The 25,357-nt window shown below is 36.5% G+C and overlaps 1 protein-coding gene across 2 annotated transcripts in view; it reads right to left on the bottom strand.

Annotated features, from left to right (window-relative positions):
- Positions 1-2,067: 2,067 nt before the first annotated feature.
- The window catches only part of GABRA1 (gamma-aminobutyric acid type A receptor subunit alpha1), a 56,928-nt gene continuing 33,638 nt past the window's right edge, over positions 2,068-25,357 (bottom strand). For both annotated transcript variants that reach the window (XM_020901352.2, XM_020901359.2), the window contains exons 7-10: positions 24,749-24,892; positions 13,875-14,027; positions 8,833-9,035; positions 2,068-4,962 (exon numbers count right to left, since the gene is read on the bottom strand). In XM_020901352.2, coding sequence (XP_020757011.1) covers positions 4,651-4,962; positions 8,833-9,035; positions 13,875-14,027; positions 24,749-24,892 — 812 coding nt within the window. In that variant the 3' untranslated portion in view covers positions 2,068-4,650. The remainder of the gene's footprint in view (positions 4,963-8,832; positions 9,036-13,874; positions 14,028-24,748; positions 24,893-25,357) is intronic.

Below are 25,357 nucleotides of genomic sequence, written 5' to 3'. Positions count from 1 at the left end.
TGTTGTATTGGAATGCATAGCAATGTGAGGCTCCTTTCCCCACAAGGCACTGAATATCTGGAGCTGAGGCTAAAGAAACTGGACGTGAGCTGTTTTCCATAGTTCCTATTGCTTCCCTTAATGTGATGTTCTACTTTACACATACATATTAGCTCCCTGGCAGTAAGCTTTGTGACTAAGTTTTAATGTGTTATCATCATTGAATAAAAAATATGTCCCTTATCATAGGCAGCCTCCCCAAGACTAAAGTGAAAGAAAGTGAAGTTGCTCAGTCATGTCCAACTCTTTGCAACCACATGGACGGTAGCCTACTAGGCTCCTCCATCCATGGAATCTTCCAGGCAAGAGTACTAGAGTGGATTGTCATTTCCTTCTCCAGGGGATCTTGCCAACCCAGGGATCGAACCCAGGTATCCTGCATTGCAGGCAGACGCTTTACCGTCTTGAGCCACCAGGGCGAGACTAAAGTGCCTGATAAATGTTGAATTATCTTCAAAATATAGCTCAGATAACATTTCATCTGAAGACCTTCCTTATACCACTACCCAAGTGTAAACTCCCTCTACTGGGCCCATTTATTGGTAATTGTACATCTTTTTTAGTGTTATAACTTGCGGTTCACTTGCATTCTCTATTAAATGATGAGCTTTCCAAGAGCATACGATTATCTTCATCTCTATAATCTCAGTACCCACCATAGTAACTGAGGGATTCTAGGGTGTCCCAACTGTTTAGTCAGTGGTTAAGTGGTTAACAACTCACAGGTTGGTATTAAGTCCAAGGCCACTGTCTTGTAATGCAGGACCACTTCAATTCCTCTTATATTTCAAGTTTCATCTTAGACATTATTAGTTCCTATAGAGTCAATGAGCTAACCTTATGAAGAGTGGCAAGATACCCCTGTCCTATGTTTCATAGCATTCTTTACTTTTCTTATAATATTTTTATTATTATTTTTGCCTAATTCTTTGTTCTCTTCCCCTATCATAGCTTTTATTTCCTTAAGGATAAAGAACATGAGATGTTTATCTCTACATCCCCATCAGTTAGCACAATACTTAACACAGGGTAGAGACTCAGCAAATGTTAGTAGAATTTAGTTAAATTAACATTCAGAGCTAATTTATTTGAATAAATCATGGCTGTGCTGATTGTTCTTGTTGGTCACAACAAGTTTTCTGTTAGAAAACTCGAACAGAAGGTCTTAATGAACAGGTATAATTAAATTCAAACAGATGGTTAGTCATAATGCCAAGTCCATTCTTATTTTGATTCCTTAGATAATTACTTTGGTGAGCCTTGACATGGATGTAGTTTGATAGCCAAAATAATCATCATTCACTACATTCATTTTTATGAGAGCCAAGAAATCAATGAGTGTGATTGTTCACCTAGTTTTCATGGGCAACTTTATTTGACTTGAGTAAGTCATTTCATTGAACGATTTTAAAGTATTAATTTTTCTAAGTCCTGAATCGTTTTTTTAAGAAGATACATGTTCCATTTGTAGAAATATAAAAAAAGACACAGAAAGATTTTGCCTCACATGATCTTGTCTGTAGGAACCAGGTGCAGTTTTATGCCTATTGTTGAAATGATTTCTCCATTGTTATTCAAGTGATTGTATTTTGTTAACTTTTTGCTTATAGAAGCATTAAGGGACATAATAGCTCTGGAGGAGCTTTTAAAAATATAATGCTCAGATTCTTCCCTAAAACTATTAAACCAGTCTCCCAGGAGTAGGTCAGAAGACAAATCTACTGTATTAACAATAGATATGAACAAACTACTATTGATTCAGTATGTTGATTCTTTTCTATCTGTGTTTTATAAATTTTGAGTTTTGGTGCTACTGATGACAACAGATATTAGGTTTTTAAGAATTTCTCTTTCTGAAAGTGATTCATTTAAAATCATAGTTTAGGATCATACTGTTGACACCTCTTCAAAAATCTTCTGAGTAGCCTAGATTCATGTTAGCACTTGGCACTTTTAGGTGCTCCTACTTGAAAATGTTTTGAAACAGGTAATGGTACTGATAATAGGAAAAGAGAGTCAAGCATTCCATTTTGTTATTGAATAATGTTAACTTTATTATTATAATAGAATACAGTATGACATAAAATTAAGAGCTTTTGCTAAACTCTGTAAAGCAATACATGCATCTGCCATAAACAACCTCGATTCATGTTAGGTTTTATTGCCACTTCACTGCACTAAGGTGCCATAAACATTCAGTGTCATCTTTTAAAATTTTTTCCTGGGAGTTAACAGGAACTGTCCTCTATAAGAGTGTATCTTTATTTTCAAGGAAGACTTAACTAGTGTTACATGGTTTAGCAAAGCACTGTAGAAAAGCTACATAGAATCATTTGTCTTTGATAAGTTGTGCAATCAATTTATACAATAGAATACTGTCCATACATACTAACGAACTAAAAAACAATAGAAATGCAGTCATTGCATAGCATAAAGCAGACTAATAAGAAATATACACATCTAATGAGCAAAATACAGACCAAATGTTAGTCATGAGGAGTCTGGAAGATAAAATACTCTTAATAAACACTTAGATTAACGCTAAAAAGAAAAAAAGAAAAAAGAAAAACCAAGAGTAACAGCAACACAGAAATTAGAGCCATATTTTACTTTATTTTCTATACATGATATCTACACATGATACCAAAGAATGAAATATCCTTGGTTCAGCCTTTATTGGCCTAGCTCATTGAATTTAGGCAGGACCAAATCAAACAATAAAGCACATTTAAAAATACCAGAGTTTGTTTAGGAAAACACAAAGTGTATTTTCCTGCATTACTGGATAGCAGCTTTTTGAGACAAACATTGCTCAAAACTTGGGTATGGATCCCAACTGTCTTATTTGGTAATTATGACAACAGGTTTATGTCATAGTATTCTAAATGTGATTAGCCCATGACCTGTGGATTCTGTATGCTAATTTTAAATATCTTTGAAATTCTGTCAGACAAAAGGAGACTTCAAAAATACCTTCTTCATAAATATTTATCTCTAAAATATCTGGGAAGTAATGAAAGAGACTAGAATTTTCATAGGGAGTATGAGTGGACCTCTTGTCATTAAAGCCCTTACGTAGTATGCCTACAAATATATTGCTACAGTATAAATGAAATGTAATATTACTTAATAAAAGCTAGTTCCTGTACATTCTTTCATTTATTTTTATATTTAATGCTACATATGGTACAACACTTATTGAAATAGTTGGTATCAGCAAAGATAGCAGTAATATACAGTTGATTTTCTAGCTCCCACTAATGCTTTTCCATTTTCTTTCTGTATTATAAGAGCCTAAAATAGGGAAAAGTGGGATGACTAGAGTGGATAACAACTGATTCACTACTGTACACGGGACAACAGTTTGAATTACAAGCTTTCCCTACATAAGTAGATTTTATACCCACATATGGTAAATTCCATCTGATTCCTTCAGACTGTTCTGGTCTTAAATGCAGGCTCTAAAAGTATTTCCATAGCATTTAACAACATTCTAACAGCTAAGAGCGGTGAGTCCTACACAGTATTTTAAGAACACAACTTTTAAAAAAGTAAAAAAATGTACAATCTCATGCTGCATATTTACATATATAATTTATATATTCTATATTTGTTTATTAGTCATAAATTTCAATCTAAAGCTTTTAATGTACTGTTATATAAAATAATACATTCAACAATTCTAGAGCTTGCAAAATATTTTTGCCCCTCTAAAAACATCTTCAGAATGAAAATCAAGTGATTACTGGATGCATGTGTTATCTGGATATAGAGAGGGTAGAAAATAAATCTTTTAAAATTGTCCTATCTAAATTTATTATTATTTTCTTTTTTAGTTTTATTGAGTGTATATATCTGTTAGAATGATTCCTCATTGAGTCTACTGGTAAAAGCTCAGATGACAGCAAAGCAGCCTATTTAAAGCATTTGTCTCCATTGGATTAAATGTGTTCTTACGGTGAGACACTGCACCTTTGCCTATGCAATTTCCATGAATTTTAAAATAGCATTTAACAACAAAATAATGCCCTAGGCATTTCTTAAAAGAGAAAGAATGGGGATCTTGAGCTTTGGAAACAAATTTTTAAAGCTATACGTAGGTTTAAAAAACAAAACAGAAATGTGAGAAACACATCGTCATCTGTGCAATAAAGACATAGATTTTTTAAAATGTTTCTTCATTAAACATTTATATTCTTTTAAACACCTTCACATAAAAATATTTTTGACATATACAGTATCTTTTTTTTCCTAGAATATTTGGAAATATATTATCTACAAATGACCTGGAGTTAAGTTGGATTTTTCTTCTACTTTTCCTCCTATCTTTGGATCTACTTCCCCCTCCTTTTCTCTCTCTTCCCTTCTGTCTCCTTCTGTCATGATTTTGCTCTCTTGCTCCCTCTATCAGAATCCTGTCTCTCAGCTGTATGCTCTGTTCTGCTCTGGACAGCCAGACAGGGGTCTGTTGTTCTTATATGAATTATGGAAATAAGGAAACTTTCAAATTCTCTAAGACAGAGGCAATAAAGCAGATGGGAATTACCACGTTGAGAACAGAAAGCAATTCCCAGTGCAAAGGACTGAGCAACAGAATGTGAATGACAGGACCTATTGATGGGGGGTGGGGGCTTTTAGCTGAGGCTCTCTGTTTAAATATGTTGCCCAATAGACCAAGTTAAAGATTCCAAATAACAGTGGGAAGGCTATTCTTGACAGTCGGTCAATTTTGCTGACACTGTTAAAGGTTTTCTTCGGTTCTGGTGGTTTTGTTTCCGGCTTGACTTCTTTTGGTTCTATGGTTGCACTTTTAGCAATGGTGGCTAAGCCGGGGTCACCCCTGGCCAGATTAGGGGTGTAGCTGGTTGCTGTTGGAGCATAGGTGTTGTTTTTCTTAATGAGAGGGTCCTTCACTTTCTTTGGCTGTAAAGGAAAGAGTTAAAGTATTTTGTTTAGTAAATTGTGGGAAGCAAGTTTATAAGTTCTTGAGCAAAGTGACCTTTACTTTAGAAGTCAAACACATGCTTTATTTAATATCTAAGGAATGGAATTTATGACAGCATTTTGGGAATAAATGAAAAACGCAGACACTAAGGTCTAATTTTAAGATTGACAAGTGACCTGATAGGATATTTGGTCCAAAATGTCCATAAGGCAGTTGGTCTGTAAGACATTTGGTTTACACCAATGGTCCTTGCAATTTGGTCCTATCCAAAATGTATATGAGCATACTGGATCCATGACAAATGTTTTGGACAGGACCAAATATCAAAGTCCTTTGTTGTTGTTGTTCAGTTGCTAAATTGTGTCCAACTCTTTGCGACCCCATGAACTGCAGCATGCCAGGCTTCCCTGTTGTTCACTATCTCCTAGAGTTTGCTCAAACTCATGTCTATTGAGTCAGTGATGCCATCCAACCATCTCATCCTCTGTCACCCCATTCTCCTCCTGCATCCAATCTTTTCCAACATCAGGGTCTTTTTCCAATGAGTCATCTCTTCACATCAGGTGGTCAAAGTATTGGAGCATCAGCTTCAGCATCAGTCCTCCCAATGAATATTTGGGGTTGGTTTCCATGGTCCAAATGCCTTATGGACATTTTGGACAGCACCTAATGTACTAAACCATGATGACTATAGATAACAATACTGTATCATATACTTTAATATTGCTGAGACTAAATCTTAAATGTTTTCACCACAAAAAGGGCTATGTGACCAGTTAGAGGTGGTAGCTAATACTGTGGTGGTAACCAATTAATCATATACAATATATCTAATTAATTACATTGTACACCTTAATCTTACACAATGCTATGTGTCAGTTATCTTTCAATAAGGCTAGAGAAAAATGCAGATAAATATTTTCCAGGCTTTCCAATAAAAAAATGGAAATAGAAATATTTCCCCACTTATTACATCTATACTTGTGACTCTGGCAGAGTGATGCTGTGCCAGCTTAGGACCCTATCCTCAGGAAGCTTTGCAACCTCACTCTTTACTCTCTGGAAGCATGCCACAGAAACATGAAGCCTGGATTAGACACTGAGGGACCAGAGACTATGTCCAGTGAGAGATCCAGCCAGCATCAGGCTCCATATACGGGAGAAAGGCCATTGTAGATTTTCTTGCCCTGGTGCGGGAACTATGTCAGTGAGCCCATGTTCAACTAACAGAAATAGTATCAGGTTTTTCCCAGCCCAAAATGCTTGGTTATTGCTTTAGGTCACTAAGTTTTGGGGCAGTTTGTTTTGCAGTGATAAAAAATTGATGAGCCAGTTATTATTTGCTCCTTCTCCTCAGGCTTCCAGTGCACAAATGACAAAGCAGGGTTAGTCAGGATATCCTGGATTCGATTTTTGCTCAATGTTACCTGCTCACTGATGTTATCTGTGTGGTAATTGATAACTGCAGGTTTTCTTAGTTGCTGTCACATAGACACTTCTCAAAAATAAAGTAGGTAATTGTTCAGAGCTATGTGGTCTGATATAGTTGCATATTCTCTAAGAAGTTAGTATTTAATTTAGCAGTTAACCATATGAGGGTGGATCTTAAGAAGGCCACTATATATTCACTTGAAAATATGATGCCCTATTGGGATTTTCTTTTTATTTTCAAGTTATACCATGTCAGAGATCAAAACTTTAACTCTCCTGAAAACACTACCTAGTTACCGAAAAAAAAAAAAAAAATGTATCCTCTCTAAATGTCAGAGAGAGATCTGGATCACATTGTGTTCACATTTCCTGTTTTAAGCAAATCAAACTGGCAAAACCCTGGGGAAGATTTTTACAGAGACAAAAATACATTATAGAAAATATTCTGTTTCTTAATAAGATGCCAGATATGGGAATAAATGTATTGTTTATGTATATGTAGATGTCTGTGTACATATGTCTATATCTATATATGTACACTGAATAATGTGAACTGTGAATTGATAGAGATTGAAATATTTTATTTGAGACAGCACTTAAAGACTAGTACACAGTCAGAAAGAAATCTAAACTCAATTATGAGATCATCAATACCTCAACCCAAATTCTATGCTTTCCTGATCAACTTCAATTAATCTAACAATTCATTAACAACTGCAACTGACAAGCCACAGTCAGAAAGACACTGGCTTCTTGCAGCATGTAAAGAAAGGATTAGGATAGAAAAGCAACTTTTCCCAGTGTTTGCATTTCATTTTTCAGTTGCATATCACTGTTTGTGTATAATTAATTCTGAAGAACTTTGGTAGAGTGTACCAGTAGTTCTAAGATGTGGATTTTAAAAATGTCCACAGCTATAATTTGGGGCTGTGTCTCACAATTTGTAGTGTCTTATGATCACACATCTTCAGGTTCAGTGCTCTTTCCTTTGGGGTTGCCCTTCTGTTCTAGGACATATGGAGACCATCAATGGCTAAAGTAAGTATTGGACAAAAACTGTCTCCACTCTCTCACGTCTTTCTCCATCTGGTAACTGCAGTTTCTTTTGTCTTGTTTCCTCTCTTCTGATCCTGAGACAAGATTCTTGGTTTGGAAATTTAGATATGTTTCTTATACTAAGTGAGGATGTGTCAAGGCAAGGTGAATTTTGAGGACCTGGATCTGGTCCATTTTGGTTGCTATAGCATACCCCATATAGAACTTCCTTTGCTTTGAGTTGTGTAGGAGATCACTGGAGTATTCAATAGATCCACCTGTGGCTGAATGTTAAATCTCAAAGAGTTTTTACTTGGCAGCATATTTTCTTTCTTATGTACACATAAATTACTGGTACATCTTAGAATCGGTAACACTATAGATTCTATCAAATGCAGTAGATGTTTCTACAAAGGACCCTCTTTTCTAGTATATCCATGAAGCTGTGAGAAAAACATCATTAAATGAATTTCTTTACTGTAGACCCTCTCAGTCTGTCTAATATACTGTGACTCTGTGACAGTTTTCAGACTTCTTCAAGTGTATTTGGCAATATAACTGTATTTTTAGAGACCAATTCAGGACATTAGTACTCTTCATTTGCTGTAGGAAATTCCTCCTAGATTACTCCTAGATGTCTTAGAACCTCTGAGACTCTGACTTTGCCTTTCTTTCCACCATCCCAAGACTTTCTTGCCTTTTGACATATTTTTCTTTCAAAGCCCAGAATTAGAAATATCCTCCCCTACTGTGCTTTAAAAGTCACTCCAAAATAGGTTCTAACTGAGAAGAACAGTGATATCCTTGACTTGATAATTTTCTACAATGAAGAAATTTTGTGAATTCTGTGTTGTGATTCTTAAAGCAAACCTCTCTTTTGGAAAAAGAAAGTATGTTTCCTGACCTTTACCTTAGTGAAAATTAGAGATAATGCATTTTGCAAGCTCAATTTAGTTGAGTCATTAAAGTAATAACATTTAGGACCAAAGTTATTAGGTTCAGAAAACACCCAAAAGACTATGATTTTCAAGTCACAAAAATTATAATGATGTAATTGCTCCCAATATCAAGTTTGTTAAAACTGTTCTCACTAACTGTTCTTAATGGGGACCATAGGAAACCATATTTGAATAGAAATGTTTACCTTTGTGTTTCTCCTTTATTTCCTTCCCTTCACTCTGCACACCTATCCACGGAAAAAGCTTCTTTCTTAGCAGTGAGGAAATTCTCACAGCACTTAATCATTTATGACATAAGAAAAAAAACAATCTTCTTTACCCTCTCTCTGCATCCTTCAGCCATTCCCCCAAGCTCACACATTCCATCTTACAGGTTTAAAAGACATAATGGTGCTATATCACAGGAGATATTAAAGCATTTACCTTTTCTGGAACCACACTTTTCCCATCCCATGCATAACCTCTCTTGGTGAAATAGTTTACTGTGGCAAACTCGATCAGAGCTGAGAATACAAAGGCATAGCACACTGCAATAAACCAGTCCATGGCAGTTGCATAAGCCACCTTAGGGAGGGAATTTCTGGCACTGATACTCAAAGTTGTCATGGTGAGCACAGTTGTGACTCCTGCAAAGAAAGAAAGTGAATTTTTAGGTTCATACTACAAACTCTCATCACTGAAGTCACCCGACTTGTGTAAAATGAAACACAGAGTATGTTTTCAAGTTCATCCCGTTTGGTTTGGGATGGATGAGTTTTAATTTAATCCCAGTGTAGTTTGTAGTTCATGGTATGGCAGTACTGAAGGGCAGTTCTTGGAGGGATACACTGCTCTGCTGTTGAGAAGCTGTGAATAAGACAGTGAACTCCCTTAAATAGGCATTTTGAACACAGTGCCCTGGGTAGGAAAGGAAATAATATTCCTTCACTGTCCCCAGCTCTAGGAAAAAGAAAGCAGAGATTGTCTCTGTCCAGGATCCCTAAGTAATCACTGGATCCTCAGCTCTGTTTAATATTCTACAGAGATAGCGAAGGACAGGGAAGCCTGCGTGCTGCAGTCCATGGGGTCGCAAAGGGTCAGACACTACTGAGTGACTGAACAACTCTTGAATATATAAACCATAAAACCAATAACTTTTTGATCATTGATCATTGACAGATAACTAAATTATCTTAGGATAATGTTTGGTTATGTTATTAACTCTTTGTCTTTTATACTATTTTTTCTGATTCTTGAAATAGCTGCTCTTTTGAAGAAATTACTGAAATAAGTCGCAGGTGACTTGTTTGAGGTCACATAGCACAGAAATGGCAAAACCAAATTTGAATACATTCATCTGATCAAATGTCCAAAGTCTTACTCTTTCTGCTAATGCTGCTATATATCTTCCCTAATCTATGAATCTATCCCAGCAGATTAAAATCACCTCTATTCAAAGCAGTTTTCAAGTCAGTTGCTTTCAGTTTGCTTGTGTGCTCAGTCGCTTCAGTCCTGTCTGACTCTGTGACCCTGTGAATTGTAACCCGCCAGACTCCTCTATTACATTTTTTAGGCAAGCATGCTGGAGTGGGTTTCCATGCCCTCTTCCTTGGGATCTTCCCAACCCAGGCATCAAACCCATGTCTCTTGCATCTCCTGCATTGCAGGCAGATTCTTTTACCACTGAGTCCAATTATAGGAGTTTGTATTGGGTGATGACATTCAATAATATCCATTTAACAAGTTAATATTTTCAACCTACTATATGTGATGCAATCTATGAGTTAGAATACTATAAGTCTCCTTTTAAGCCATTTGAAAATTTATGGAAAAAAAAATCACAGGAACCCAATAACTTAGGCTGCATGGTGTGGAAAAAATCTTAACCTCTTCCAGTAGCTACTCCCTCATTATTTATTAACTCTATAGCCTTGAGCAAGTGAGTTAGCTCCTAGGGACCTCAGTTTCCATAACTGTAAATGTGGTGACTTACACTTCATTCCCTTGATTGGTATACATCATTGTTGAAATTCTAAGAAAGGAAAACTTTTATACATTCATACGATTAGAGGATTAAATATAATAATATGTAGAAGCATTTTAAAGATAAGTCAATTATTGCCACAGAAGATATTGTCATCGCATCTGTCTAAAACTCATACCTATGATTCCTATTTTGATTAATTTTAGAGAATCATAGGGTCATGCAGCTGGTAGGCGGCTAAATTTTCTAAGGTACTTTAAACCATCCAATATTCTCAGTTTTCCATGAATTTCAAGGTAATTTATCTTTGCAACTCTATTAGGAAGTGATAGGATTAAGAACACTGAGATTTTCAGTAAGTCATATTGATACACGGTCACAGCTGTAGGGAATAGACTCACTATGAGTTCTGGAGGTATTGCAGGACATTTTGGGGCATTATCCATATTACATAACCAACAACTGGTTGAAGGACTATTAGCTGGGAAAAAGCCCCCAAATTTACATATTAACTTGAGCAAAGAGCAAAGTAATTCAATGTCAGTATTTGGGGAACAGAGCAACCCAGTTTCAAACCTCAGCTCTGTAATTGCTGAGTAACCTTGAGAAGATTGTCTCACAAGTCTGAACTTCTGGAGGTTTTTTTGTAATTATTCCCTTGTAATTTAATTTGAATAAGTCAAACTCAGAGGGCTATTGTGAGTATTAAATAAAATAATGTAATAAAGTATTGAGCCTGATACTTACTAAGGGCAAAGTTAATAACTTATTATTGACAGCTTCACTCCTTTTGGATACATCCCTGCTAAAGTGAATTCCATTTTTTTTTTTAATTTTGGGTTATGTGGTTTATGTATCCATAAATTAAAAACAGTTAAGAATAGCATAAAGAAAGGCATGCTGTGTGTGTGTATGTGTGTCTGTGTGTGTGTGTTGTCATCTTACAATTCTGGCTATAGAGAAGGGGAAAAAAAATTAAAATGTGTTGAGCATCTGTTAAGTTCCAAGTACTGATGCTGGCAATATACAAATTTTATTTTATTTTTCTCACCTAATCTTTTAAATGGCACTGTTTTATTTTAATTACACTCTCATTTTATAAGTAACTAATACTTAAAAGACAAGATTGAGCCAAAAATGTGGGTGTCTCTGGAATCAAAATCACATGACCACACTGTCTTCAAATAAGAAAGAGCAGGAAGGGTCAAAAAGATGATGTTTTAAGACATAAAATGGCTTCAGCTTTGTTGCATTCTGGATGCCATTTAATAAACTGTTGCAAAGTATAGCTTTTGGTTTCCTTTTCCTTTTGATATTTTTTCTTCAAATACCTGTGATCCTCTCAGTCATCCCCCACAGCTCAGAGGAATGTGCTGGGTGCAAACTAAAAAGAATAGAGACATGTGTATTAAATAAATTGTAAAAGGCTAAAGGTCTTGGAAAATTGCACTTGTGATTTTATTGAGCTTAAAACATTGGAAATATATAACTTGATACACAGAAATACTTGCCACGGTTGCATTTACAAATATGTAGTTATGTTCACCAAAAGGGCATGAGTTGGCTAGGAGAGCAGACTGTTGAAACTATTAAGAGCAAGATTTTTGACTTATAAAACATTCTGAAGTGCTTTATAGGATTTCCAAAAAGGAAGAGTAGGATTTCTTGGGGACAGAGGGGGCGGAAAGTGAGCCTTTAAAAAAATAATTTTTATTATAGTGCTGGGCTCATTCTATAAAAATAAACATAAAACATAAAGGAAATATCTCATTTGTTCTAATTAAAACATTCAAATGAATAAAGGGTTCAAACTACATACACATATAGACGTGAGCATCTGACAAGAGTTCAATCTTCAGTTCTAACTAGTTAATATTTACAAATTGTGATAAGGGAAAAAGAGAGTTTTAAATGAACTATTCTTCCGCCTGGTGGCTGGAATCATTTTGGGTCTTGATTTAGCTGATTAGGGCTCTTAGGCTGGTGTCACAACAAAGATTTGGTGGTTCCCAACCCAGAAACAACTTGCCCAGATTCTTTTCTGGGCCCTGGTAGCAGAGGCTTGCTGTTTTCCTGGGATAAAGCCATGATACCATGTCTTTGCACAAGAACAATCCTCAGTATAGACTGTAAGCATCTGAAGCCTTTTGTTTTGTAGTAAAGGGTTGTAAACATAGCATGTGCCTATTATATATTTGAATGAACCTTGGAATGAACCTTGATGTTTCTGGAATGAACCCGTACCTTTCACCAATTGAATATGTGGTTGTTATTTCCAAATGAATTATGCTGCCTACAACAACCCCATTCCACGCCTTGTCAAGGAACAGGAAGTACATGGGGATGGTACCTCATCATCATTAAGTGCACAGGCTTTAAAGCTAAGAGGCTGAATCTTATTCCAGATTCATTCACCTCATAGCTTCTGACCTCAGGCAAGTTATTGGGTTGGCCAAAAAGTTCATTCAAGCTTTATGAACATTTTGGCCAACCCGTACTTAATATCGTGTCCCTTAGCTTTCTTGTCTAAAACACAGGAGTAATATTACAGAGAATTTTTCTAGTGTTAAATAAGAGAGTAGAGAATTATATCATAGAACAGAGAGTGATATTAAAACAGTAAGTATTTTGCAAGATTTTACTGCTATTCAAATTTTAAACTCCCAAATTTATGAGAGGAGCGGATAATGTTATGGTGACAGCTACATTAGAACACAGTAGAACCTCATGATAGGTTTCAAAAAAAAAGTCAATGACTAAATTAGTGAATGAATCATCAAGTTTTTGTTAATGAAATCTTGTGTTTATTATTCTGAAAAGTATACCTAAGACAGTGTACTATAATACAGGCAGGAGCTCTTTATATGAAATACACACTTCTAAAACAATGAATTAGGCATGAGTTTTCCTATTAGTAAAAAGTTATTACCCTTTAAATAATTTTGCATTAGATTTAACTCAAAGTATCTAAGGCATTTAGAATATTTTCATAGAAATATTTGTAACTCTTCAGAAGTACACAAATTAGTAAAACTGAGATGTTCCTTTACTGGTATAATCACTAAGTTATTTCTATATAAAGAATCCCTGCTTTCATATATTAAGGAAGTAGTTCTGCTGATATTTTCTCAGATTCTCAAAAAATATACTGACATTTGATTGTGTATTCTAAATGTATGGTTTAGGTATAAGTGTTCCTATGTGTATATTTTAATCTATCACAAAGCATTTTATGCCTGCTTCATTACATTTCTCTCTTAAAACAGCAAATCAAGTGTTCATTAATCCCATCAACTAACATGCACTAAAACAGCTTGCTATTTTAAAAAAGAATTTTTTACTATCATGCCATAATGAAAATGACAATACCTTGAACCTTTCTGTTGTACTAACTTCAGATTTAGTGTATAATTATTTTTTTCATTCTATCTGCAATGTCACAGGTATGAAAAAACTTGCCCTTGCAAGTGACCCTTGCATGTGTTTCTTGATTGGCGCTTACCAAAGACAGTCCTCGCTGGTACAGACTCTCTGTTGAGCCAGAATGAGACTTGGGAAAGAATAACTGTCATTATGCACGGCAGGTATGTTTGAATAACAAAATATCCAATCTTTCTCTTCAGGTGGAAATGAGTGGTCATAACAACATACTCTCCTAGAGGGTAAAACAGACAATAAGGTGAGCAATTTGACCTTGAAAAGAAATCTCTCAGTTTTTCTGTCAGTAGCAAGAACCTGGAGGTTAGACATAGCCTTTCTCCACATAACATCGGGTTCCTGGAGAGAATAGCTGTTATCCAGGAAAGAAAAAAGACATTTGCAAGACACACTGGGGTTTCCATGGTGGTCCAGTGGTTAAGACTTTGCCTTCTACTGCAGAGCTTGTGGGTTCAATCCCTGGTCTACGTGCTAAGATTCTACATGCCTGGAGGTCAAAAAACCAAAATGTAAAACAGAAGCAATATTGTAATAAATTCAGTAAAAACCGTAACAATGGTCCACATCAAAAAAAAAAAAACTTAATTAAAAAAAAAAATTCTAGTTTAAAAATAAAACACACCAAAAAGGCATTGAGAATGAGACTGAGGTGCCTGATGTCTCACTGATATTATGTCATAATCCTGGTGACTAATACATTGAAGAGACAAATCTGAGCATATATTTACAGATTGGCACTCGTAACCTTGAAGGTAATGAATTAGATCTTGATGACAGACACCAATGCATCAGAAGACACCAGATCGCCAGTATGTCCACTGCAGGAAAGAGTCAGGTTATCTAATGAAGGAACTTTGGTGTTCAAGTTGGGGGAGCTGAATTCCAGCTCCAGCCCTTTCTTTCCTTAGCTGTCTGACCTTGAATTCGGCTTAGTCTGATCTCTGAAATGAGGACTGTGGGACAGAATTCTCAAAATTTGTTTTAAGGAATATCTTCACCAGAATCACCTGGAAAGGTTTTGAAACATGCAATTCTTCAGGTCCCACCTAAATACACAAATCATCCTTTATGGTGGAGGCAGTAAAACCCATATTTGTCATTAGCTTTTGAAAAGTCTGATTTGATTAGAGGCCCAAAAAAATGAACACACAACTCAAATTGTAGGAGGTGCTTTTTTCTAAGTTGATGCTATAGTTCCTTAATTACAAATCTTTGAAGTTTTTAGTTTTATTCACTCTAAATGTATACTCAGTTATCTATGTATAGGTAGGAGAGAACTAGGTATATTCTTACTAAGAAAACATTTCTTTAGTATTCACATCTTTCTATTTCCCTCCTTCTCTTCAACTCAAAACTTTTCTCTCTTCATCCTATGATTTATGTCTCAGCTCATGACCATCCAGCTTCAGCTGCTATAATATGGTTAAAACTGCCCACGATCTTAGTATCCATAACTGAACATCTCAATCTGAAAGGAGATCTCAGTCTTCAAGTCCACCACCACCTTCTTTGAGGATTAAAAATTGAGCAATGCTGAATGCGCCTACCATCTTGATATTACTCTGTAGAGTCACATTCTCCTTTTCTCTCTCATTTTCAGTTTCTTTTGCTAACTCACTGGTTATTTCAGCCATAGAGTACTAAGTTCTTCCTGTCTCTCTGGCACTGGTCTTCATCTTTCTGCAAAGCAAATGCAGAAGTTCCTGGTATAGTTCTGTCTTCAGCTGTCATTTCCGTCTTTTTCTTACCTCTGATAAGAAACTTTCTTCCTCACCCCTGCTCCTAATATCATTTTTATCCAGATGGCTGTGGGAATCTATGTCTCTAAGTTACACTGCTTTCAAAATCACTGCATTTCTAAATATCTACTGGATAACTCATAGATAGTGATTTTTCATTGTTATCACCAACTAAATATGTTCATAAGTGATAGTATTTAAACCTTTTCATAAAAAATAATGACTGGCATATAGCAGGGCTTCTTTTCCACTGAGCATCCATTTCTAAATTCATGGCACACTCATCTGTCTATCCACTCAGTCTAAAAACCTGGAATTTGGGTGTTAAGTAAGGCTTCCAAAAGAGAGAGAAACAAATCAACTGCTCATCACAATTTTAATTTCACCTGTGCAGTATCTCTCAGTCTCTCTCTTATCTCATGGTCAACACTTACATCTTTAGAGATTTACAAGGTAAATCTGCAATCATCTGTGAACTGCCTTGTTGGTGTCCAGTCCTGTCCTAACTCCAACTTTCTGTAAGTTCTGGGGTCAGAATGATCATTTTAAAGTATATATACATATCTTAAAATACCATAATGGATTCCCACTATCTATATCAGGTTTCTCAACCTCAGCTCTTTCCAGAACATTTCAGAAGTGCTAACGATATCCTGTGGGCACTGTCTTGTGTAAAGTAGGACAGGTCGTCACCTACCTTGCCTCTTAGCCCCTAGATGCCGTTACAGTTCTCTCTCCCCTCCCTGTGACAATCAATGTCTCCAGTGCCACGCACTAACAAGCACCTCCCTAACCAGCATTCAAGACTCTCCACACCTAGCTCTGGTCGCATTTCAGTATTCCATCTTGTGTCTCACCACACATTTTTATATCTCAGTATTTGGACCTAAAAATTTCTCATTTTGACCTCTTCTATAGCTGAATATTTCCTTTATCTATGGGTGGGATTCAGTCCATAGTAGAATAGGAAGAAAGTTACTGTAGAGGAGAGTTTGTTAGCTTTGGAAGCAAATGAATTTGGGTTCAAAACCCAGCTATACTACTTTCCTGTTGTGCAGCCTTAAACTCTCTGATTCTCAATTTCTCTGTTTATAAAGATAGTGATAAGTATATTGCGGGATAAAGAATGAGGGCTCTCATGAAGATCATGCTACATTAGAGTTTTAAAACACTTTGAGTTCCTTTCTCCATTTTTTTCCCCCCATTTCTCCAGTTGGAATTGGTGGCAGTATTGGTAGAAGAAATGCTCCCTATATTCTCTATAGCAGGAAATCATCTCTGCGTTCATTTGTGCTTTCATGATTGTTATTAAGGATAACACCTGCCATTTACTGATTAATATTAAGTAACTTCAAATTTATTTACAGCTTCTGTTTACATTTATATTGTATGCATTTTATTTTAGCTACTTATATGCTTATACCCTTCCACCAAACTTAAAGATAGTTAAGAAGAGAGACAGTTCTTTACATATAGCATGGGCTTTAAAAAAAATATTTATTTATTTGGAAAAGTAGATCTTAGTTGTGTCATGTGAACTCTGAGCTGTGGCATGTGGGATCTAGTTTCCTGACCAGGGATCAAAGGCAGGTCCCCTGCATGGGGAGCACAGAGTCTTAGCCACTAGGCCACCAGGGAGGTCCTTATGGCATGGCTTTATATATCCTAAATGTTCAGTACTTGCCTGTGATGAAAAGGGATGCATGAGATTTAAGAACACTCACTCTAGTTAACACCTACTAGCATCCCTTTTTTGAAAGGTAAATAAAACGCTATCTAATTTATTCCTATTTTTCTGTAGATAACTTGGATAATGTCTCCAAGGTCATCTGAAAGAAATAAGTGATTCAAATTTTAAAAAAAAAGAGCAAAAAAAAAAAACAAACCAAAAAAAATTTTTTCCTGAGACTGCTAAAATGTAGTCTTGGGTAGACACAGGTTACACCTCACCTCCTAGGAGTAGGCGTTATTATTCCTAATCATTCATTCAGTTGTAGCCTGAAAAATGTCACCAGCTCAAAGGAAAAAAATCCATCTCTCATGTAATGCCATAAAAATGAGTGTCTATATATATTCCATTATCATCTTTTGTTGTTCACAGTGTGACATTTTGGGAAGATTCTGCAAAGAATATTTTTTGGCTGAGCTGTTATTTGACTTCGTGTTTATTTTATAAACCACTTCCTCTCTAACAAACTAGCGAAAGTAGAGGAAAACTTCAAATCTATTGAAATAACCTTCCTAAATTAAATAAAATTTAAGAAGTTAGGGTATAAAATGATGGAAGAAATTTTTACATATTGAGGTATGGGGAAGTCATTCTGGCTTATACATGATTTGGTTTATACATGATGCTAACTAGAACAGCCTGCCTTGTGGCCTATCAAACATACATTGCATATCTACTTTAACCATTAAAGAAAAGAATACATTTAAAAATTTAAATGGAATAACTGAGGTTCATACAACCAAAATGGATCTGGTTGGCTACTGTGGATGTGGTTTTACATACATTCTCATATCACTGAGAACCCGACTTTTCTGAACTCTATCAGACTTAAGGACGCCACCTTGCTATTCTCAAAACAATATCTACCAGCAGTGGCCAGCTGCAACATTATAGCTTCAAGTTCTCCCCATGTAATATTTCAGACCCTAACCAACACTAACTTAACAAGCACCCTTACTTCTTGCCAGCTCCAATTATAATTTTTGAAAACAACTTATGTAATACTGTGGTTCTGGTCTTTATAAGCATCCCCCATTTTGCAGCCTGGCAGAACACAATTCAAGTACTTCTTGGGTCTGTGTCTCCCAGGCTATAGTCCATGGTTTGGTTCAAATAAACTCTTCTCTATCTCTATTGTAGATTGTTATTTATTATTTCCATCAGTAACATTTAAATAAGAAAAGGAAAAGTGACAAAATCAGAATCACACTGTAACAGTTTAAAAATGAAAGAAAATTGCAACAAAAAAGTCACCTAAATTGGATTGAAAGAGTATCTCTAGACATCAAGTACTTGTGCACTAAGCATGTCAAATTATTTCCCTCTGATTCAACAGTCAAGAAGAATTGTAATTCAAATATCCTTGCACATCATGTAACCCCAAGGGAAGCTTGTAAATTAGATGAGACAACATTTTTGATGCATTACAATATGAAATTAAGGAGAGAGAAGAAAAGAAGCAGGAATATAATTCTGTAAAGCAACACTGCAGATTTCTTTATATCTGGCTTCCAACTTTTATTTTCCCAAATGTTAGTTCCTTAGAGTAGATCCCTTGCTTAACTTTATTTGACTTTAGTTTCTCACTTGTTGAATAGAAATGATAGTGTGCTTGTTGTTTCATGGGATTCTCTGAGGATGATATGAAATAACAGATGTGAAAATTATTCTAAAAAATTCTGAGTCACAGGCAGATTTATAGTGTAAAGGTAAATCAGATAGAAATATATTCTCTCTCTAGCTGAAGAAATCCACCATTCATTTCTTTAACAAAATTGTAGTGGACACTGATTCCTTGTAAAGCTTTTCAAGTGTTCTAAACTTTTGTGTTTTCCAAAGATGCTACCTTTTTCAAAGGGATGAGGAATCAAAAATATCATTGAGGGAGGGGCTCATGGATATTAAACTATCTGCTTCAGAGAATACTTAAATAGCAATAATGAAACAATGGTTATAGTCCTAGGCCACTTACATCTCTAGACCTGTTTCCTCATCTGAAATATGTTTAGGTTGACCAGACGACTGTATAGGTCTTCTCCCTCTGTATCTTCCCTTCTATGAATTTGTTCTCACATTTTATAGTTATATTATTTCTCTGGAGATTATGTACTAAGCTGCAAAAATAGGGGCCCTGAGGCCCCTTTGAAGAAAGTCCATCACCACTTTTGCTCCCTGGTCAGTGAAAACAGTTGCTTTCCTCATTCATTTTGACCCTGCTGAGGCATCCTTAACTCATCCAGTGAAGACTGTCTCTAGGAAATACGATCCTACAATTTCTCTTAGTCATCTGTTCTAAGGATAAATAATAGTCATTCACAAAGAAGAGACATTCTTATTAGGCAAATCTCACCTATGTTTCCTTTAATCACAATAGTATCTATTGACTTAGGTAAATATGACTTTCTAGTCATCATTGTTCCATTTTGAAAAAGCATTTTTATTACATCTTCTTATTTTATAGCTGTGATATTATTCTTATACCTAATGACTAATTTAACAATTTTGCTGCTCTATATAAGTTACATTGCCATGCCCTTTAATTACAATTATAATTTTTATGTGGGCTTTCCTTAAAGAATTACTTAGGAAGCAAAACATGGTGTAGTAGAATGAGATAGGGGGCCATGCATGGGATCTAGTTTCAAACTAGCTTCCCTGATATTTCAAGCAGAAATGAGTTCTTAAGTGTCATCATATAGACTTTACATATTAACTTCATCATTATTAATAGTAATAGCTAATATTTATTACATGATTTGTGCATGTCAGAAACTCTGCTAATCAGTTTACATGCATTTTTCTCATTTCAATCTCACAGTACCCCAAAGAAGTAGATCCTCTGATTATCTCCAAAGTACAAGAGAAAAGATGAACAAAGGTCATGCAGTTAATTCATTGTAAAACCAGCAATCAAAACCTCCCAATATACTCCAGAATCCGTCTTTTATGCTCCAAGACATACCATATTGTTGCATTTTTACACTTGTCTATCCTGCCTGTTACTAGTGTTTCATATGGTTGAGAACATACATGCTATAGTGAGATTTCCCGAGTTCAAATCCCAGTTCTGCCACTGCCTGGCTGTGTGACCCTGGAAAAATTATGAAACCTCTCTGGACCTCAATTATATACCATCTTCAAAATGGAGAAAATGATAATACAAGCATCCTAGGACTGTTGTGAGGATTAGACCAATTCAATGAGTGTTAGGTACTTAAATCACTCAACCCTGAGCTTCATTTTTTTCCCCAATTATTTATTTATTTACTCATCTATTTATTAATTTGGCTGTGCTGGGTCTCTGTAGCTATGCACAGGCTTCCTTTAGCTGTGGAGAGCAGGGGCTATTCTCTAGTTGTGGTGGCTTCCCTAGCTGTGGAGCACAGGCTTTAGCACACAGGCTCAGCAGCTGTGGACAGGGGTTAGTTGCCCCAAGGCATGTAGGATCTTCCTGGACCAGGGATTAAACCTGTGTTCCCTGCACTGGCAGGTGGATTCTTATCCACTTGACCATCAAAGAAGTCCCAACCGTGAGCTTCTTGAGAGCAGGAAGTGTGTGTCCCTCATCTCTTTTCTCTAGGTCATTCACAGTGTTAGACACAGTAAAGGAGAAAATTGTTGAAGGGAACAAATGAGTGGATAACAGAGAACTGCATCAGATTTGAAAGTTGACTGGACTCATCCTTCTGTGTCCTTGAAACAAGTTTTGTCCTGCCAGGTGAATGAGTGCACTTCAGACTAAGTCTTTGACTCATTTCCCCCCACAGATTGATGGCAGATTCCAATGAATGGACTGTCTTTCTAATATGTTTGCACTGAAACAAGTACAAATACTAGATTGAGCCTCATATTTTCCCTCCTATGGCACTGAAGTGATCTAGAGGTATCTGACATGAAAGGGGTCAGTGGTGGTGTTGTGAGTGTGTGTTCATGCATGTGCTGGTTGCAGGCCAACACGTTCTAGAAGGTGGCCTGAACTGCTTCTCTCCTCACAGAGAATTTTAAGGCAGCAAATGCTGCTCTTTACTTAATGATTCTCAATGTATGTGCACTTATCTGTCACCCTTCCTAATCTTTTGGCAGAAACAGGGAGATGATAACACTCACTGTCTTTTAGCTTGATGTTGTCAAGGCTCCATGTTGTGGTTTAGTTGCTCAGTCGTGTCTGACTTTTTGTGACCCCATGGACTGTAGCCCGCCAGGCTCCTCTGTCTACGGGATTTCCCAGGCAAGGATACTAGAGTGGGCTGCCATCTCCTTCTCCAGGGGATTGTCCCAACTCAGGGCCTGAACCCATGTCTCCTGCGCTGGCTTGGTGGAGTCTTTACCACTGAGTCACCTGAGAAGCCCAGTAGCAGTGGATATTGTGGCAAAAACTGAAATAACATCAAGGATGCAAATTCATAGCTGTGTGCAACATGGCAAGTATCAGCTCCCTGCTCTTTCTCTTAGTAAAAAACTGACTGCTGCCCTAATGACACTTTTATTAATGGACATTCAAATTGGTCCATTTTGCTAAATATGGTCAATTATGAAAAGGACTAGTGGGGAGAAGCTAAGCTGCTAGATTATCTGTGCCTTTGGTTTGTCATGATCTTTGCATTCTCTAGGCTTCAAGTGCATAGCTGATCATATCCAGGGAACTGTGTGTTTAACCCACTTCCACTGTGTGTGTGTGTGACTATATCTGGTCTCCTGTTAGAAGGACGTGAGGGCCCATACAGACCTCTCTGAGTGCGCTGTCACCCATGTTTTATGGTACCAAACTCAAAGCCATAAGCTGCCTCATAGGAGATGTGAATATGGGGTTGAAGGCCTTACAAAAGATCTTTGTTTCTTCCCACGGAAATCTTTTAAGGTGGGTTTTTGAGGCGCAAATGTAGAACCAAAGGAAGTGTAGTTCAGGGTTTTATTGTGGAGTGGAAAACCACATCAAACTGAGTTCCTACATTTGAGAATGTGCTCATTATTCTCCTCCTCCTCCCTCCATATTCTATAGAAATGACAAGGACACACTCTTATTTTGTACAGATAAACTTGCTGCTCCAACACAGAATGATGACTTTTAATGAACCTAACTTATGAGGTCCAGCCAGCTTGGTGGTGGTGAATTGGACCCTTCTTTCTCACCTGGTGTCCTTTTATGACTCTTTATCTTTTCTGAGTAACAAGAATGTAGGTAGGCTGGCTTAGAAAACCAGAAGGGAAAAGGCCTCCAAGTTCATCAGACTAAGCCACTTATTTTGCAGACATAGGAACTAGAACATAAAGAGGGATCCTGTGCCGTATCAAGGTGATTGGCACTAGAATAGAGTGGAAGCATCCCTTCCTCCCAACAACCTTCATATATACTTGTCCTATTGCTACTGCACTTGAAATACAGTTTCCTGAACATCATCCAACCTCCATTCTAATGATAGTAGGGAGAGAATTTCTTGAGGGGAAGTTCTAGGTCTATTATTCTGAATGCCTTGGACTAGAATAGCAATTATTTGACTCAACAAATGCATATTAACAAAATGAAAGTCAGCCCCTGAAGCAGTCCTTCCTTGATTATCCCAGGCTGGATTCACTAATTTTTTATTCATTAATTCAAAAATATTTACTCGATGCCTCTTCTGTTTCAGATACTATAGTAAATCATAGGGACACAGAAGACAGGAAGGACTTGCCGTCCCAAAAATGTTAATCACAGCACTTATCACCCATTTTGATAATTATAGTTTACGTGTTTGTCTTCCCTTAGACTTCAGATTTTATGAAAGCAGGATATGTGTCTTGTCTCTCATTGACTGTAGTGCCTGTCACAATATCAAGTCAATTACAGCATTCAGTTTTTAAAAGTAAACACTGCTTATTTTAGTATCTTTTCCAATATAACTTCGTGAGAAAAGAAAAATTTTCAGTATTTTGCATGTCCTGGGATATCTTTAGGACAATAACAACAGCTATAACATACCATTTTGAGCACCTACTGTATAACACTCTGATTAACATTTGATATTATCTTATCTTTAATACAAAATTAGAGGCTCCCCATTCTTAGAAGAGAACAGTTTCTAATTAGATAAGTGAACGTCTCAATGTCACCAGGCTTCTGAGTGGCAGGACTAGGACTTGAGCGCACATCTTTCTCACTGCAAAGCCTATCACATTCCCAGTATGCCATGTGCATTTCTAAGGTAGATAAAGCACAATAGAGAACAATAATTTCATTTTTCAAAACAAGACACATAAACGTTTCAACTTCTAGAGTAACCAAGGATGCTATAAAGTGAGCAAATGGTAAGTCCTGTTAAGCAGTGGTTATCCAATAATCAGAGTAAGATATATTGACCTATCACTTGAATTTAGAATGATCAGATTATGACCATGGTCCTAATATAAAGTTTGAAATTTAAGGGAGAAAATTTTCTGAGATAAAGAGCAATTCTGCCCTTACTTATCATTTAACTTTCTTTCTTTTCTTTCTTTTTTTTTTAGAAATTACAAATCAAAGTTAATGAATGAATTTCAAAATTAAAAGACAGTTGCAAAATTGTTGACCCTTGCTAAGCTTTCAGTAATTGAACATAATTAAAAATATTGGGATTGAGGGAGTAAGTTTTCCTAATATTTAGGACACAAATTTTATCTGTAATTATCTGGCCCTATGATCACATCAGTTAGTCACAAAAGGGATACCTGAATAACTAAACTCATCTTATTTCTTGAAACAACTTCAAAAGTTTAAAATTTTGGATTTGACTGCTTGATAGAAAATCTGATCTAATTCTGAGTATTTCATTGGTAAAACAGTTACAACACCAGGAGAGATGGCGGTCCATCCACTTTTAATTCCAAAGTAGAGTGATCAGTGTAGGTTTTAGCTGTGGAAGGTTCCTGGCTAGAGTTACAAATGAAGTTAGGTGTGGAGGAAGTGAGATGGGGAAGGTGTTTGGGCATCCTATGTGTAATGACTACTGTTACAAATTTACCAAGATTTATTGATCGTGACAATAAAAGGGTCCTAAATGATATTAATAGCTAACATTTATCAAGAGTTTTTTTTTTTTTATGTGCCCAAAGTGTGATAGTTTACTCTTCATGGATATAATTTATTCCTTCCAACAACCCTATGAGGTGACCGCAATTAACTGGCAACTTGGAGAAGTATTCAACCCATATATTCTTCTCTAAGAGTTCACATATCTAAATACAGTGCTACCCTGATCACAGAGAACCAATTCTTTGGTTTGTAAATAAACAAACAAACAAATGAAAAACCAGAGATCAAACGGCATGACATGTCAAATTCAAAATCACAGGTCTATAGAGGTTAAACTAGTTCCCAGTCTAACTGTTCCCAGTTTACTGTAATTTTTCACTCTCCTTACTTTTGTTATTGAAGGACTTAACTGAATTTGCAAGTTTCTACAAAAAGTTTTTCAGCTCCTTCTTCCCTATCTAAAGTTACCAAATAGCACTTACCTGTACTAGACTGAACAATTCCAGAATCTACTGTTTGTCCAAGGAGATCGTACTGGTTTAGGCGTGAGCCATCTTCTGCTACAACTACTGAGCGTGCTGGCTCTCTGGTCCACTCATAAACAACTTCTGCTCTTGTATAAGCATCTAAAAGGGAAGAATGGAAAATGGTCCATATGTTTTGCCACTCTTTTGACAAACTTGTTTGTCAAATGGAAGGGTCTCACCAAAGAGGACATACTGGGCTTATGGTACCTGGAATCACTGAATGTTAATGTGGAAGGACTTTAGAGTCACATTGTTTATCTCCTTTTGTTTAAGTGGCTCAGTGATAAAGAATCTGCCTGCCAAGCAGGAGACACAGGAGACTTGGGTTCAATCCCTGGGTCAGGAAGATCCTGTGCAGAAGGAAATGGCAACCCACTCCAGTATTCTTGCCTGGGAAATCCCAGGGACAGAGGAGCCTGGTGGGCTATCATCCAAGGGATTGCAGAGTAGGACACAATTTAAGAGACTCAACCACTACCACAGTTAATTTGTGGGAAAACCAGACTACACCACCACAGTTACTTAGTAGGATAACCAGTATAAGAATATAGAATGCTATTCATT

The sequence above is a fragment of the Odocoileus virginianus genome, chromosome 3, assembly GCF_023699985.2.
Source record: "Odocoileus virginianus isolate 20LAN1187 ecotype Illinois chromosome 3, Ovbor_1.2, whole genome shotgun sequence".
Taxonomy (NCBI): domain Eukaryota; kingdom Metazoa; phylum Chordata; class Mammalia; order Artiodactyla; family Cervidae; genus Odocoileus; species Odocoileus virginianus.
Note: the sequence above shows the minus strand (reverse complement) of the source record. Positions and strands in the feature narration are given on the sequence as shown.